Genomic DNA, 15,000 nt, shown 5'->3' with positions numbered 1-15,000 from the left:
ATGTCGACGTGTGAGGTTGTGTCTCTCACCTCGATAGTGTCCACGCCGATCTGCAGTCCCGCTGAGCGCTCAAAGTTCCCTTCTCTCCTGAGATACTCATATCTGGAGACAAACAAATACACACAAGATCACGTGGACACCTTATAAACAGTTACCCCTAATAACATCCCACTCGACCATGACCAATATGTTTTCAGGGAAATGATTTCCTACTTTAGATAATGATTGGCATCAGCCGCCAAATTTGGGCATACAAGGCAACAGGGAAATATCACTCTGGACCCAACAGGCCTATAGTTTGGCCTTAGTCCCCCTGCTCTCTCTCTCTCTCTCTCTCTCTCTCTCTCTCTCTCTCTCTCTCTCTCTCTCTCTCTCTCTCTCTCTCTCTCTCTCTCTCTCTCTCTCTATCTCTCACCTGGGCACAGTACTGTCTCTCTCTCTCTCTCTCTCTCTCTCTCTCTCTCTCTCTCTCTCTCTCTCTCTCTCTCTCTCTCTCTCTCTCTCTCTCTCTCTCTCTCTCTCTCTCTCTCTCTCAATGAAATTCAATTCAATTCAAATGGCTTTATTGGCATGACGCAACTTGTACATGTTGCCAAAGCAAATGATTAATAACATAAGCATGGATTACAAAACAGATATTAATGTCATAGTACATACAAAAATTATCATAATAAAATAGAACATAAAATATTACGGCATAAACATGTCAGGTGACTGTCACTCACTGTCCCTCAGTCTATGGCAGGCAGCAACATAGGCTGCTGCTAGCTCACAGCTTGTTGAGTCCTCCCCTAATAGGACTGGTAGTTTTCCTGTATCTGGTAGTGCAAGAAAACCTTTTGTTATTAGTTTAAAAAAAAAAAAATCTCTAATATAGTTAGTTTATCTAATATATTTATATTTTTCACATTTGGTGAGGAAGTGCAACTCAGTTTCACTGAGGATGCAATGACAGCACAGCCTTTGCTCTGCAGGAAGCCAGGTTTTCCTGTGCCTCCCCTTTTCAACAGCGAGGCTGTGCTCACTCAGTCTGTATTTTGTCAAGGTTCTTTTTAGTTGTTGATCAGTCACCATGCTCAAATAGTCTGCTATGGTGTGCTTTCGCTTTAGAGCCAGATAGCACTGCATTTTGCTCTGTGCTTTTGTTTGTGTTTTCCAATAGGTGATGTAGTTTTCTTTTAGCTGTGTAGTAATTTGATTGATTCTGATTGGTGATGTGTTCTGTTCCTGAGGTGTGTTAAGAGAGCAGGTTTGTGGACTCAGGACCAGCTGGGTAAGGGGGTTCCTGATGCTCCTCAGCTCTTGGCACTGCAGGGCTTGATAATGGTACGAGAGGGGGTCACTTCGTTTTAGGTGTGTCCAAAAGTTAATTGCTCTTTTTTGTATTTTTAGTATAACGGCCTCTCTCTCTCTCTCTCTCTCTCTCTCTCTCTCTCTCTCTCTCTCTCTCTCTCTCTCTCTCTCTCTCTCTCTCTCCCCCCCCTCTCCCCCCCCCCTCACCTGGGAACAGTGCTGTCTCTGAGAGCCTGCTCCACCTCCATGTTTCTCCCCCCCCCCCCCTCTCTCTCCCCCCCCCCCCTCACCTGGGAACAGTGCTGTCTCTGAGAGCCTGCTCCACGTCCATGTCCTCGCTCTCGAAGTCCACGATGATGATGCTGAAGTTGTCGTCCTTGGTCTGACGGTGCAGGTCCTCCATGTCTGAGATGAACTGCTGCACCCAGCGGGCCTGGTTCTTCACTGGGATCAATGAATACAGACAAACAACCTCTATAACCAATCAATCTACAAACAAACAACCTCTATAACCAATCAATCTACAAGCAGCTGCACTGATTGCACCAATTTTAGGGCAGTCCCTGTCAGCTAAAGGGCCAGGTTGTGGTGGTAAGATATTCCTTTATTGATCCCTTGGGGGAAATTCGGGCGTCATCCCACCTGGCACCACAAAGTGCACCATGACACGCAGGCACTTGCGGGTTCCGTGCGAGATCGCACGCATGGCCGGGCACACCGAGTCCGACTTCAGAGCGGGCGAAAGTGCACGGAGGAAGGCACATTTACATTGGAACAGCTGTTTTTTTTGTTTTTTTTACTTCTGTGACCTGTACCTGTATGTCTTCTACTACCTGTACCTCCTCTCCCCCCCTCCCCCATGCTGCTATGATACCGAATTTCCCCAAGGGGATCAATAATGGAATATTTTATCTTATCTAATGGTAAATGGCTGCTTTTTTATATAGCGCTTTTATCCAAAGCGCTTTACAATTTGTTGATGGTGGAGGCGACCATGCAAGGTGCCAACCTGCTCATTAGGAACAATTAGGGGTTAAGTGTCTTGCTCAAAGACACATCGACACGCTGCTCGGGAGGAGCAGGAATCGAACCTGGGAACCTCCGGATTGCCAGACGACTGCTCCACCTCCTGAGCCACTGTCCCCCCCCCCCCCCCCGCCCCACTATCTTATCTCATCTTAGCTCCACCCACCTGGCACCACAAAGTGCACCATGACGTCCCTCCTCCACTGCAGCATGACGGGCTGGCAGAGCAGGGGCTTGCTGTAGGCCGTGCCCCAGGGGGTGGGCTGGGCGGGGGGCCTGGTGGAGGGAGGCGGCGGCGGCAGGGTGGCGAGGCTGGAGGAGGCGGCGGGGGCGGAGGCGGGTCCAGAGGCGGGCACGGGGGCGGGGGCGGAGGCGGAGGCGGGGGCGGAGTCAGCGGGGGCGGAGTCCGTGTTCTCCAGGCTGTCGTCGCCCAGCCGGCCACGGTGCAGCAGCAGGTAGATGTACTCGGACAGACGCACCACGCTGCGGCCAGCGCTCCATCAGCTCCAGCTCCACCAGGTAGCGGTTCCCCCGGGCGGAGTCACGCCGCTTCTCCACGTTGATGATGCGCAGCAGGGTGTAGATCCTGCAGACCGATGAGAGGGGTGGAAGTGTAACAAACATATTAATAAATGAATGTGTAACCGATTAAAATGCAATCAAATCAAATAGTCGCTTGATGAATTAGCAAATTATTTTTATCAATTCAGAACCAAAACGGAATAAAACATCGTCGATAAAAATGAAATAACAATCAAACACATAATTTAAATAAACTAGATAATAATAATAATAATAATAATAATAATAATAATAATAATAATAATAATAATAATAATAATAATAATAATAATAATAATAATAATAATAATAATAATAATAATAATAATAATACAAATAAAAATTCAGTGCACCGCAATTCCATTTGCCACCACCTTTTTATTTATATTTTTTTAATTTATCTACGTATCTGTAGATACTATATCTATAGCTGTGCATATCCCTTACCTACTCTTACTAGTTACGCTGCTGGCCAGTATGACTTACTACTAGGGGTGTAGCGATGCGACCTCACAGCGATTAATTTCGATTACGATTCTTCAGGCAACGATTCAATGCATCATGAAATCTCTTCATTTGACCACGATTCGACATTTTCGATACATTTTCTATCAGTTAATTCCCCAACAAAAATGTAATACACAAATGTGGCTGGGGGAACTGATTCACTCAGCATGAATGGACTATAGGTCAATAAAAACAATACACACACAAAAAAAAAACATTAAAAAAAGAAAATTAATTTCGATTATAATCTATTCTAACATTTTCAAATCGATGCAGTTGAATCGATTAATCGATGCATCGTTACACCCCTACTTAAGTTACTACCATAGTGTCTTCATACTTGTATGACTGTACATATTAATACTACAACTCTGTACATACATCTGATTAGCACTATAACTCAGTACTCAGTAGTACTAATTCATATAGGTGTAAAGGTGTAAAGCCAGATGTAACAGAGGACTCAGACTCGCACTAATAAATGTTTTACAAAGCGCCAGAACCGCTGGCATCAACTCTGTGCCGCCCCACGGTGCAGCAGGTTGCAACAGAGCAGGGAAAACACTGAGCTACTTTATGTAAATGTGATAGTGGGGCTTTTAAGCAGCGCTGCCACAGCCATTAATCAGCGAGCGCAGCGAACACAGGCTCAGCGCGGCGGGGTGACTCACCCGACCATGACCAATATGTTTTCAGGGAAATTATTTCCTATTTTATAGATAATGATTGGCATCAGCCGCCAAATTTGGGCGTTCTCTCTCTCTCTCTCTCTCTCTCTCTCTCTCTCTCTCTCTCTCTCTAGCTTTCTCTCTCTCTCTCTCTCTCCTGATGAGGGGGATCCGTTCCCTGAGCTGGGTATCAAAATGGACCAAACTGGACTGACGGGGCCCATCTTGGGTTGCTCATATGTTGGTCCCGCTGAGATATGTGTTGAATGGAAATATGGACACATTTGTTGTGTTGTAGAGTATTTTAGCACTGCTTTTACGTGAGCTCTCATGTGGTCTTGAGTATGATGGGGACACATGTATGATGTCCAATATAATTATTAGTTATTTAATTGTATTGACACACACATTGTAATGAGAATTATGTAAATAAATGTTTTTTCTAAAATCAAAATCTCTCTCTCTCTCTCTCTCTCTTGCTCTCTCTCCCTTGCTCTCTCTCTCCCCCCCCCTCTCTCTCTCTCTCTCCTCCCTCCCTCCCGCCCTCCCTCCCTCTCCCCCCTCTCTCTCACCCTCCGTTGTGCTCGTTGATCTTCTCCATGTACTGTGCCAGCACGTCTACCACCTCGCCCTCCCCCAGCTGCAGGTTGCCCGACACGTTGCAGCGCAGGTCGTTCCAGTCGGAGCGCAGCAGCTCGAAGTCCATGGGGTTGACGGAGAAGGTCCTCTGCCAGTTGATGCTCTCCTCGGCCCAGCCCGGCCGCGCCTCCACCTGAATGAATGAATGAAGTTTATTTTTCCGTAGGGATGTCCGATATTATCGGCATACCGATATTATCGGCCGATATTGGCATACAAATTTTATATCGGAAATTATCGGTATCGGTTTAAAAATATATATATATTTTTTACATTTATTTAACCTTTATTTACCCAGGCAAGCAAGTAATAACAAATTCTTATTTTATTTATTGTCAAAAGTGTCACGCTCCCAGACCAGCTCATGCCTGGGAGAGAGAATGCCCCAGGCAAAGAGTTGACAGTTGTGTCATGTCGCCATCTAGCGTTCACCTGCAGACGATGCAGTCAGCATTGATCTTGCTTGGTCACATTAATAACATTCTACTGTGGCAATTAGTGTCTATGTTACAAGTGTTGTCTGTTTAGGTGTTTTCTGTGTTGGCATTCTTATTCTGTGTTTTTGTATTTAGCCTAGGTCTTGTTCCAGTATTGTTGTATTGTATTAGTTCTAATGCCTTCTTCCCCCAGCTGTTTATCATTAGTAATCATTGTAATTAGTCTGGGTATATTAGAGTGTCCTGTTCCCACTTCCTGTGTGGCGTCATACCTCCGTGTTCCCGTTCCTGTTTGTACATTGCTGCCGTCTGCCTTGCCCTGCTGTTGTTAAGTCTTAGTAAGTTTATTAGTTTTCTGTTTTGCTCATCTTTGTTTTCGTATCTCAGTCCGTGTTTGTAATTAGCGCCAGCGCTGCTGTGCCGTTTGTTTTGTATTTGTATATATCCCTGCCTTGCTCCTGAGTTCTGATATTAAAAGAACACCACGTTGAGAAGAGCAACCACCGTCTCCTTCCTCCTGTCAAATCCGCATATTGGGTTCTTCTGTCATGCCTAATCGTAACACAAAAGTATGCATAATGTTGTGTTAATTCCACGACAAGAGATATGTAATGTTAATTACCTGAAATCATTCAGTTTTTTTGGGGGGGAAACCCTGCATATATCGGTATCGGTTGATATCGGTATCGGAAATTAAGAGTTGGACAATATCGGTATATCGGATATTGGTAAAAAAGCCAATATCGAACATCCCTATTTTTCGGTCTTGTTTACAGACAAATCAAACACACCCGCGTGGTCTTGCAAAAAAATATATATATATATATATAGAAAATCACAAATGTACATATTCAAGGCAAGCTCACACACAAAATCCAAAATCAACGACCGAAATAAAGGAATAGGCTGAAGCACATGCTTATTTTAGCTTTATCCTTTACAAATTCTTTACAAGTTTACAAGTGTATATATAAGAACGAATTCTTAAAAACAAAATATATTTTAATATAAGAAAGAAAAACTTAAAATATGCTGTGAGATATAATTTTTTTTAAAGAAAAAAACAAATGTTTGATGTTTTACTCAAAACTGTACTTGTAACTGAGGGGTACAATTCCCTGACTGTATTACTAGATATGATACTTACTACCACTACCTTTGTACTTAATATTCGGCCACCCAGTACACGGCATAAATATATTATCATGAACACTCTCACGTAGATGAAACGGATCCAACACAAATGTACGAATTAGAAACAGGTCTTTATTTCTACACAGCGATGGTGTGTAGAATAAGCACTTAATCACTTAATTACATTTATGAATTGAAATAGTATGCACTTTTATGGCAAGGAGTATTCGTCGGTATATCAATAGAGAATGTCCAATCTCTGAAGGCGCAGGTGGTAAATATACGACCTGGAATAGTTAAGGAATAACAGCAATGATACTTTAATGATTATACTAGATACACTAGAGGGGGTTAATCCGGTCGCTTGTAAGCCGACAGGAGTAGGAGGGGGGGGGGGGGGGTAGAATCCGGCTGCCTCGTCCGGCCAAGGGTATCCCAGGTGAACCCACTGTAGTGCCGTTCAATGCGCCGGCGATCCTTGGACCACAGATGAAAGCAGGTGGACTCTTTGTGGGCCGGCTCTCTCCGGTCCACGGGGGAGAGACGTGAAGCGACCTCGTCTTGCAGAGCGTCTCCTCACCTTGCGTCCTCTCCAGGGGGGGGGGGTTCCAACACACGGCAGTGTCGGGGGTCTTTATCCATGGAATAATCAAAGTATCCAAAGCATAATCCGTGCCTGGGAAGGCGGGCTGTCGTCGGTAGAATAATCCGGTATACAGGTCCACTCGCTCGTCGGCTCTGGGGCTCCTCGGGTGCAGCTTCACATAGGGTCAACCACCCTGGGTAAGCAGCCAGTTCTCTGCCCGAAACGATGGGGTACTGACTACGGTAGTATTCTCACCGCACGAAGCACTATATATTAACAGACTATTATTAGCTTAATAGACTACGTCCAACTCGACGATATAGTGCCAAATATGACTATTCAAATATTAATATACACGATGTCTCAATACCGATGGTAGGCGAACTTGGCCTTACTCCCACACGTGGCGTCGCGGGAAGGCTTTACGTCTGTGACTCTATTGGAGGGTAAGAAACTGGACTGAAAAGAAAGTCCTACTTTAGTAGCGCAGTATATATACGCACTATGAACAAATAGTCCCATTAGTGGTGCGGTAGCCAAATTCCTACGCGGAACTAGGACTTGTTCGTACATGTCGAGCGGTACGTTTGAACTGGGTCTGAGGGGTATGGCAGCCTGGCACCAAGGTCTCGACCAATAGTAGAATGGAGACTATTATGGGATGTTCAGTAGGCTAGAATGGATATTCAATGCATATTGTACAAGGAATATACAAGGGATATCAGGGAATATTAGAGAATATACAAATACAATTAAATATATATATATAAATAAATATATATATTCGGTTTAATCTGGCCCTTCACAACAGCCACCCCCTGAATAGGTCCCAGACCTAATCAGTTAAACAGAGACAGATTAATCGCGTTGTCTATTTACACATAAGGGTTTGCTGTAGGGGTCAGTCAACTTCACAAAGTCATAGGGTTGTAGGGTCATGGTCATCATCGATTGTGTCTGGGAGTCGAGGCAGTTCGATGAGCCTCGCCACGGGACGGGTGTAAGTGCGACCCTGGACGAGCACTTCAGCTGCTCGGACCTTGCCGTCGGCACCGGTGATCACTTTGCTTACGCGGCCGGCCGGCCACATAGCTCTGGGCAGTGATTGATCAATAATCATGACGACTGTTCCTTCTGTCAAATTGTCTCTCTCCTTTACCCACTTCTGGCGGGTCTGTAGAGACGGTAGGTAGTGCAGTAGGAAACTGTTCCAAAACTTGTCGGCTAATACTTGGCTGTACCTCCACATTCGTCGGCCGTTCGCTTCTTCAGGCCGGTACATTGTCTGGGGTAATGCAGGATCTAGCCGCCCCATCAGGAGTGTGTTGGGGGCTCTGCGTAGGCGACCACCCACTCTGATGAGGGTATGAGCGTCGCTCTCGGGGGCCAGATGAATTAATCTGCTGTCGGATGGGACGGGCTTTCCTCCCTGTAGACAGGCCAATTCATCGGGGAACGAGTCTCTCTGGGCTCGCTGCAGTAGAAGCAATTCTGCTTCCTCGTAGTTAGCTGCTGACATATCAGCGGGGGACTTGCACTCCGGGTGGTACCGCAGGAATGTTCTTTGTTGTGCACTCTCTATGGACGTGCAATCTTCTATGTTAGGGTCGGTGGAGGCTACGGTGCTCAATCCACAGAACACAGACTTCTTAATTTCCACCTCCTCTGGACTTGCTTCCCTCGGGATAGGCATGGGCCACTGTCCTTCCAGGAGTCTTAGGAATGCGGGGCCGTCACTGTAGACATTGCGACGGGTGAGGTCATCCAGGGGCATCCCCCGGGTGATGACGTCAGCTGGGTTCTGTTTTGTATCAACGTAGCGCCACTCTGTTTCTCCGGTTAACTCTTCGGTTAAGTCTTGAATCTCGGTGACTCTGACTCCCACGAAGACTTTGTACTTGCATGAGTCCGATTTGATCCAGGCGAGTACCGTCGTGGAATCTGACCACAGGATTGTTCTAGACACCGGTATGGTGAGCTCACGTTGGATGAGCGTGGCTAGGTGCGCTCCGGCTAGGGCTGCGCAGAGCTCTAGACGTGGGATAGATTGTTGCTTGCGTGGGGCTATTCTCGAGCGGGCGAGGACAAATGCTGTGTAGATCTCTCCCCCCTGGTCTTGGGCCCGCAAGTAGGCTACTGATCCGTATGCGACCTCTGAGGCGTCACTGAAGACGTGTAAGTCCATTTTACATGTCTCTGGCCTCACCGTGGGTGGGAAGTAGCTTCGGCGCATATTAACGCCTGGGAGTGAGTGGAGCTCCATCTCCCACTCTCTCCAGGTGGATGCAAGGTGTGCGGGAATGGGGTCGTCCCAGCCCTGGTCCTTGTCCCACAATGCTCGTACAATCATTTTTGCCCTGGTGGTGTACGGTAGAATACATCCTAGCGGGTCATATTGTCGGGCGAGTGTTGTGTACACACTCCGTCTGGTGGTCGGCGCCGCCGCCGGCCTTCCCTGCTCCGTAGTCAGGGGCTTGTGTCTGTAGTGAAGCGAATCTGTTTTGAATCGCCACACCAATCCCAGGGTCATCTCCTGGGCTTCTCCCGGGATTGTAGCCATCCAGGTCTCGCTGCTGGCTGCCTTGTCCTCGGAGGAGAGGCTGCGCAGTACTTGCGGATCGCTGCTGGCCCACTGCCTGAGATCAAAGCCGCCTTTGATCAATGAGGCGCGGAGTTTAATCAGGAGAGCCTCGGCTTCTTCCTGGGTTGAAAGGCTTTGTAGACAGTTGTCTACGTAGAAGCTGTTCTTTACGCTGTGTCGGACCTCTTCGTCCGCTGCTGGGTCCTCTGCTACATGTTTCTGTAGTGCAAATGTCGCACAGCAGGGGCTGCACGTCGTTCCGAAGGGGAGGACTTCCCATTGGTAGATGGCTGGGTGCTCATCTCCTGGCTTCTCTCTCCATAGGAACCGTAACAGGGGCTTGTCCGCCTCTACTAATCTCACCTGCAGGAACATTCCTTTAATGTCCCCGCTGATGGCCACCTTTTCCTGGCGGAAGCGGAGTAGAACGCCGAGTAGGGAGGGGCCGAGTGTGGGACCGGGCAGTAACTCTTTATTCAGATTTTGGGATCCGATCTGGTAGCTGCAGTTAAATACTATGCGGTCTTTACCGTTGTGATGGACCTTGTGGTGGGGCACGTACCACGATTCAGTGGTCTGGTCAGCCTCTTTAATGTCCATCGTTGTGACGTGTCCCGCTGTGATGAGCTTCTCAATCTCAGCGCGGTATACACTCTCTTGGGCGGGGTTCTTGGCTAAGCGCCGCTCCGTGTTCAGCCGGTACCGTTCTGTGGCGTCTGTCTTGGCGTGGAAAGTAGGCATTCCTTCTCGCCGCAGGAGTGGCGTGGCGTATCTCAACACGCCGTTGACCGGGACTCTCTTGGTCCCTGTCTCGAGGAGGTGAATGGCGTAAATGTCATCTTTAGAGCGAATGTCTTTCTTTCCATTCTTAAAGGGCATTTGTTCCAAGGTCCATAGCCGCTCTACGTGTTGCAGGAGTGCGGTTTCTCCCTCTATGACTCGGGAGTGGAGACATCTAGTGGCTGTACTTCGGTTGAGAGATTTGGCGAGCGGGCCTTGGAGAGTCCATCCCAAACGGGTCTCGACTGCTGCAGGGCAGCCTCGGGGTCCGGTATGAACCCGGTCTATCGGGACAATGAGGTCTGCATGGTCGGAGCCTATCAACAGGGTCGGCATAGCATTGTCTATGAGCGGGATCGGTAACTTGCGCAGATGTGCATATTTCTCCATCAGCTTGGCGACGGGGTATGTGTACCGCGACAGTCCTATTTCTTGGCTGGTGAAAGCGTCTGCAATCTGGTACCGTCGCTCAGGCTGGCCGCTTGCTGCGATAGAGAATGAGACATTCTCGCCCTTTATCGTCTTCAAATCTCGTCTTATTGTCCGAATTGTCATTTGGGTTTCGCTTCCCCGCAGCCCTAGCTGGGCCGCAGCGGAGGCGAGCAGCAGGGTCTTCTCTGACCCGTCATCGAGGACGGCGTAAGTGTCCAGGACTTTATTCTGGTAGCTTAGTGTCACACGCACTACTTTTAGGAGTACTCGGGCTCCACTGCTGCTGGCGGGATCGATGTACATGACGCTCGCTTTGCGGCTGGATGGTGCAGGTGAAGGGCGCCGTCTGTTACTGTCGTGAAGTATGTCCAGATGGGCTCCATCGCACTTGGTGCACCTTTTCTTTAAGCGGCATTCGGCTGCCATGTGTGAGCGCGCACAGCGAAAACAGCGCTTGTTGGACTTTATCCATTGACCTGCTTCCTCCGCGTTCAGCTTGGGGAAGGAGTCACATTGCGCTAGCCAGTGTTCTTTCTCACAGTAGGGGCACACTATCTTCCACTTCTCCGTTCTGGAGGGGGTACTGTGGCTCCTGCTGCTCGGTATTGACTCCGATTGGTGCATCACAGTCACCGATCTTCTTCCATCATTTAGTCGTCTGGTTCCTTCTCTGGAGCCAGGGGTGCTCCGTCCGAATGTATCTAGCCGTAGGCTGCTGACTTCTCTCGCCAGGAAGTCTGCTAGATCGAGGAGGTTCGGTTCGGGGCCATTCGGGTCTCTGTGGTCCCTCTGCCGCCTAAAGCGCTCCTGACGAGCGGGCGGCAGCTTCTCCAGGATCCTTTCCACATTTGAGTTGGCGTAAAGTTCATGCCTCCCCTTCTCTCTTTGCGCTCCCAACATCCCTACCAGGGACTGCACTCTGATGGACAGGTCGTCCAGTGCTCGATTGTCTATTGCTGGGGGTAAGCGGTCGATGTGTCGGATCTCCTGGATCACGTAATCCCATATGCGCCCATACCTCTGGTCCAATGCTACCAGCGCTGCTGTGTATGGGGTGGTGGAAGTCGCGTAGGCGAGCGCTATATTATGTGCGCGGGGTACCTTTAAGTGCTTCAGTAGGATGGCGTATTTGTGGCGTTCATCCAATACATCCACCAACATGGTCTCCAGACACATGCGGAGTTCTGTATACTGGGCCCGGTTCTCTTGGGTGAAGTCGGGTACCATAGGCGTGCCAATGTATGACGCTGACTGTGGATACATCGGCGAGCGTTGGGGGAGAGGCCTCCTAGGCGAGTCTCCTCCCGCTCCTTGGTATGGGCTGGTACCGGCAGTGTACCATGGCCCGCTTGTCCAGGTGCTGTTCCTCGGTGCGGGTCGTGCGTTGTGCTCACCCGTGTATAGAGTCGGGGGTCTGTAGCGCAGCTCCGCGGGAGTATAGCCTGGGCTGTACCGGACCTCCTGGTCCGGTAGAGTACTGTGCTGTCTTCGGGCGTGGTTCTCCTCCTCTTCCTCTTCGTCTTCAGTTAGGTCATCCAGTGCTTGTAGTCTCTGGTTTAGCCTCTCCACAGGATATGCTGCTCCTTCCCGGTTGCTAGGTCTCGCTTGGACCGGTGGGGGGAGGTGGTCTGTGGGGGGTATAGACCTCGTCTGTTGGTCAAGTTCAGGGTTGTTTACTCGGCTAGGGGATGCCGCCCTGGAGGTGTGTCTAGACGAGTTCCTGGAGCCTCTGGCGGAGGGAGAGGGTGTTGTCCGTCTGATCAGCTGTTCTATTAGTTGCGACTGCTGTCTGTCGCGCGCTGCGTCCCGTTGAGCACCGGCTCGTTCTCGGGCCACATTCTCTTCCATCTGAATGCGTCTTATTTCTAGACGTATCTGCTCGTGTTCGCTTCGCTGCTGGATCTGCAGTCGGTCGCGTTCAGCAGCGGCGTTCAGGCTGATGAGGAAGGCCTGCTGTAGGGTCCTCTCTGCCTCGCTGGGAGAAGGCGGTTGTATAGGGGAGCCTTCCCTCGGGGTACTCCTTGCGGAGCCTTGGAGCTCTATCTCCACGGTGCTCTCCCCGTCTTCTTCCGTGCCGAGTTCTCTCTCGGTAGCGTTGTATTCCTCCCGGGACTCATCGGGGACTACTTCTTCAGTACTGGCGGGGTGTGAAGTCATGTCTGGTTCCCACTGGTCCCCACCGTGAACTTGGTCAGTTACATTAGAGCCCGTAGGGGCCTCTATGGTCGGGGTAGTCTGGGCGTTAGGGTTAGACATACTTTTACTTTCTAGTTTTACCGCGTTTACTGTTAGTAGAAGACTAGGTTGTTGACTGACAGCGTAAGCCTCTAAGTACTGAGGGAGCCGTCGTTCGCGCTGCGGGCGTTGGTTAGGAGGATCGTTTCGTGGAGTGTTCATCATAGGCCATTTCAATATTAATAACACTATATTAATATTACACTAATTACCATCCGGCTCGAAGGACCAATTGTAACTGAGGGGTACAATTCCCTGACTGTATTACTAGATATGATACTTACTACCACTACCTTTGTACTTAATATTCGGCCACCCAGTACACGGCATAAATATATTATCATGAACACTCTCACGTAGATGAAACGGATCCAACACAAATGTACGAATTAGAAACAGGTCTTTATTTCTACACAGCGATGGTGTGTAGAATAAGCACTTAATCACTTAATTACATTTATGAATTGAAATAGTATGCACTTTTATGGCAAGGAGTATTCGTCTGTATATCAATAGAGAATGTCCAATCTCTGAAGGCGCAGGTGGTAAATATACGACCTGGAATAGTTAAGGAATAACAGCAATGATACTTTAATGATTATACTAGATACACTAGAGGGGGTTAATCCGGTCGCTTGTAAGCCGACAGGAGTAGGAGGGGGGGGGGGGGGTAGAATCCGGCTGCCTCGTCCGGCCAAGGGTATCCCAGGTGAACCCACTGTAGTGCCGTTCAATGCGCCGGCGATCCTTGGACCACAGATGAAAGCAGGTGGACTCTTTGTGGGCCGGCTCTCTCCGGTCCACGGGGGAGAGACGTGAAGCGACCTCGTCTTGCAGAGCGTCTCCTCACCTTGCGTCCTCTCCAGGGGGGGGGGTTCCAACACACGGCAGTGTCGGGGGTCTTTATCCATGGAATAATCAAAGTATCCAAAGCATAATCCGTGCCTGGGAAGGCGGGCTGTCGTCGGTAGAATAATCCGGTATACAGGTCCACTCGCTCGTCGGCTCTGGGGCTCCTCGGGTGCAGCTTCACATAGGGTCAACCACCCTGGGTAAGCAGCCAGTTCTCTGCCCGAAACGATGGGGTACTGACTACGGTAGTATTCTCACCGCACGAAGCACTATATATTAACAGACTATTATTAGCTTAATAGACTACGTCCAACTCGACGATATAGTGCCAAATATGACTATTCAAATATTAATATACACGATGTCTCAATACCGATGGTAGGCGAACTTGGCCTTACTCCCACACGTGGCGTCGCGGGGAGGCTTTACGTCTGTGACTCTATTGGAGGGTAAGAAACTGGACTGAAAAGAAAGTCCTACTTTAGTAGCGCAGTATATATACGCACTATGAACAAATAGTCCCATTAGTGGTGCGGTAGCCAAATTCCTACGCGGAACTAGGACTTGTTCGTACATGTCGAGCGGTACGTTTGAACTGGGTCTGAGGGGTATGGCAGCCTGGCACCAAGGTCTCGACCAATAGTAGAATGGAGACTATTATGGGATGTTCAGTAGGCTAGAATGGATATTCAATGCATATTGTACAAGGAATATACAAGGGATATCAGGGAATATTAGAGAATATACAAATACAATTAAATATATATATATAAATAAATATATATATTCAGTTTAATCTGGCCCTTCACAACAGACTGGATTTATCACACTGAATGAAAAAAAAAAAAGAACTGAAGAACACTAAAATGTGGAAATATAACAAGTGAAATGGGACACTTGATCTTTTTTTTTTCTTTTTTTTGCACAGTTCTGAAAACATTAAATGTTTAATATAGGCATGTAAAGTAAAAAAGGCTACAAAACTGGGAAACTTTTCTTTACACAGTTCAGTGACATGTCTTGTTTATTTTGGCTATAAGATGATGTGATGTCTTTAGAAAGCTAAGAAAATCCTTGTTTCAATAGTATATGAAACTCAAAATAATAACTTTATTTGTATAGCACTTTTCCATACATGCCCTTTGTTATTAACACTTTGGCTGCCTAAGGTTAAATTCATGATATACCATAGATTGCCAGCGCTATTTGTCTATGGAGAAAGTCCCCTTCTTTGCAGGGCTATAACTTTAACTTTTTAAATTCTATTGC

The 15,000-nt window shown here is 48.1% G+C and overlaps 1 protein-coding gene across 1 annotated transcript in view; it reads right to left on the bottom strand.

Annotated features, from left to right (window-relative positions):
* b4galnt4a (beta-1,4-N-acetyl-galactosaminyl transferase 4a) overlaps nucleotides 1-15,000 on the bottom strand; it is a gene marked incomplete at its 5' end in the record, with an annotated part of 122,277 nt that overhangs the window by 28,399 nt on the left and 78,878 nt on the right. The window contains 5 exon segments of the mRNA XM_084334512.1: nucleotides 30-102; nucleotides 1,584-1,737; nucleotides 2,486-2,810; nucleotides 2,812-2,905; nucleotides 4,628-4,827. Of these exon segments, the coding sequence (XP_084190638.1) occupies nucleotides 30-102; nucleotides 1,584-1,737; nucleotides 2,486-2,810; nucleotides 2,812-2,905; nucleotides 4,628-4,827 (846 nt within the window).

The sequence above is a fragment of the Notolepis coatsorum genome (genome assembly GCF_963971535.1).
Source record: "Notolepis coatsorum genome assembly, chromosome: 18".
Classification (NCBI taxonomy): Eukaryota; Metazoa; Chordata; class Actinopteri; order Aulopiformes; family Paralepididae; genus Notolepis; species Notolepis coatsorum.
Note: the sequence above shows the minus strand (reverse complement) of the source record. Positions and strands in the feature narration are given on the sequence as shown.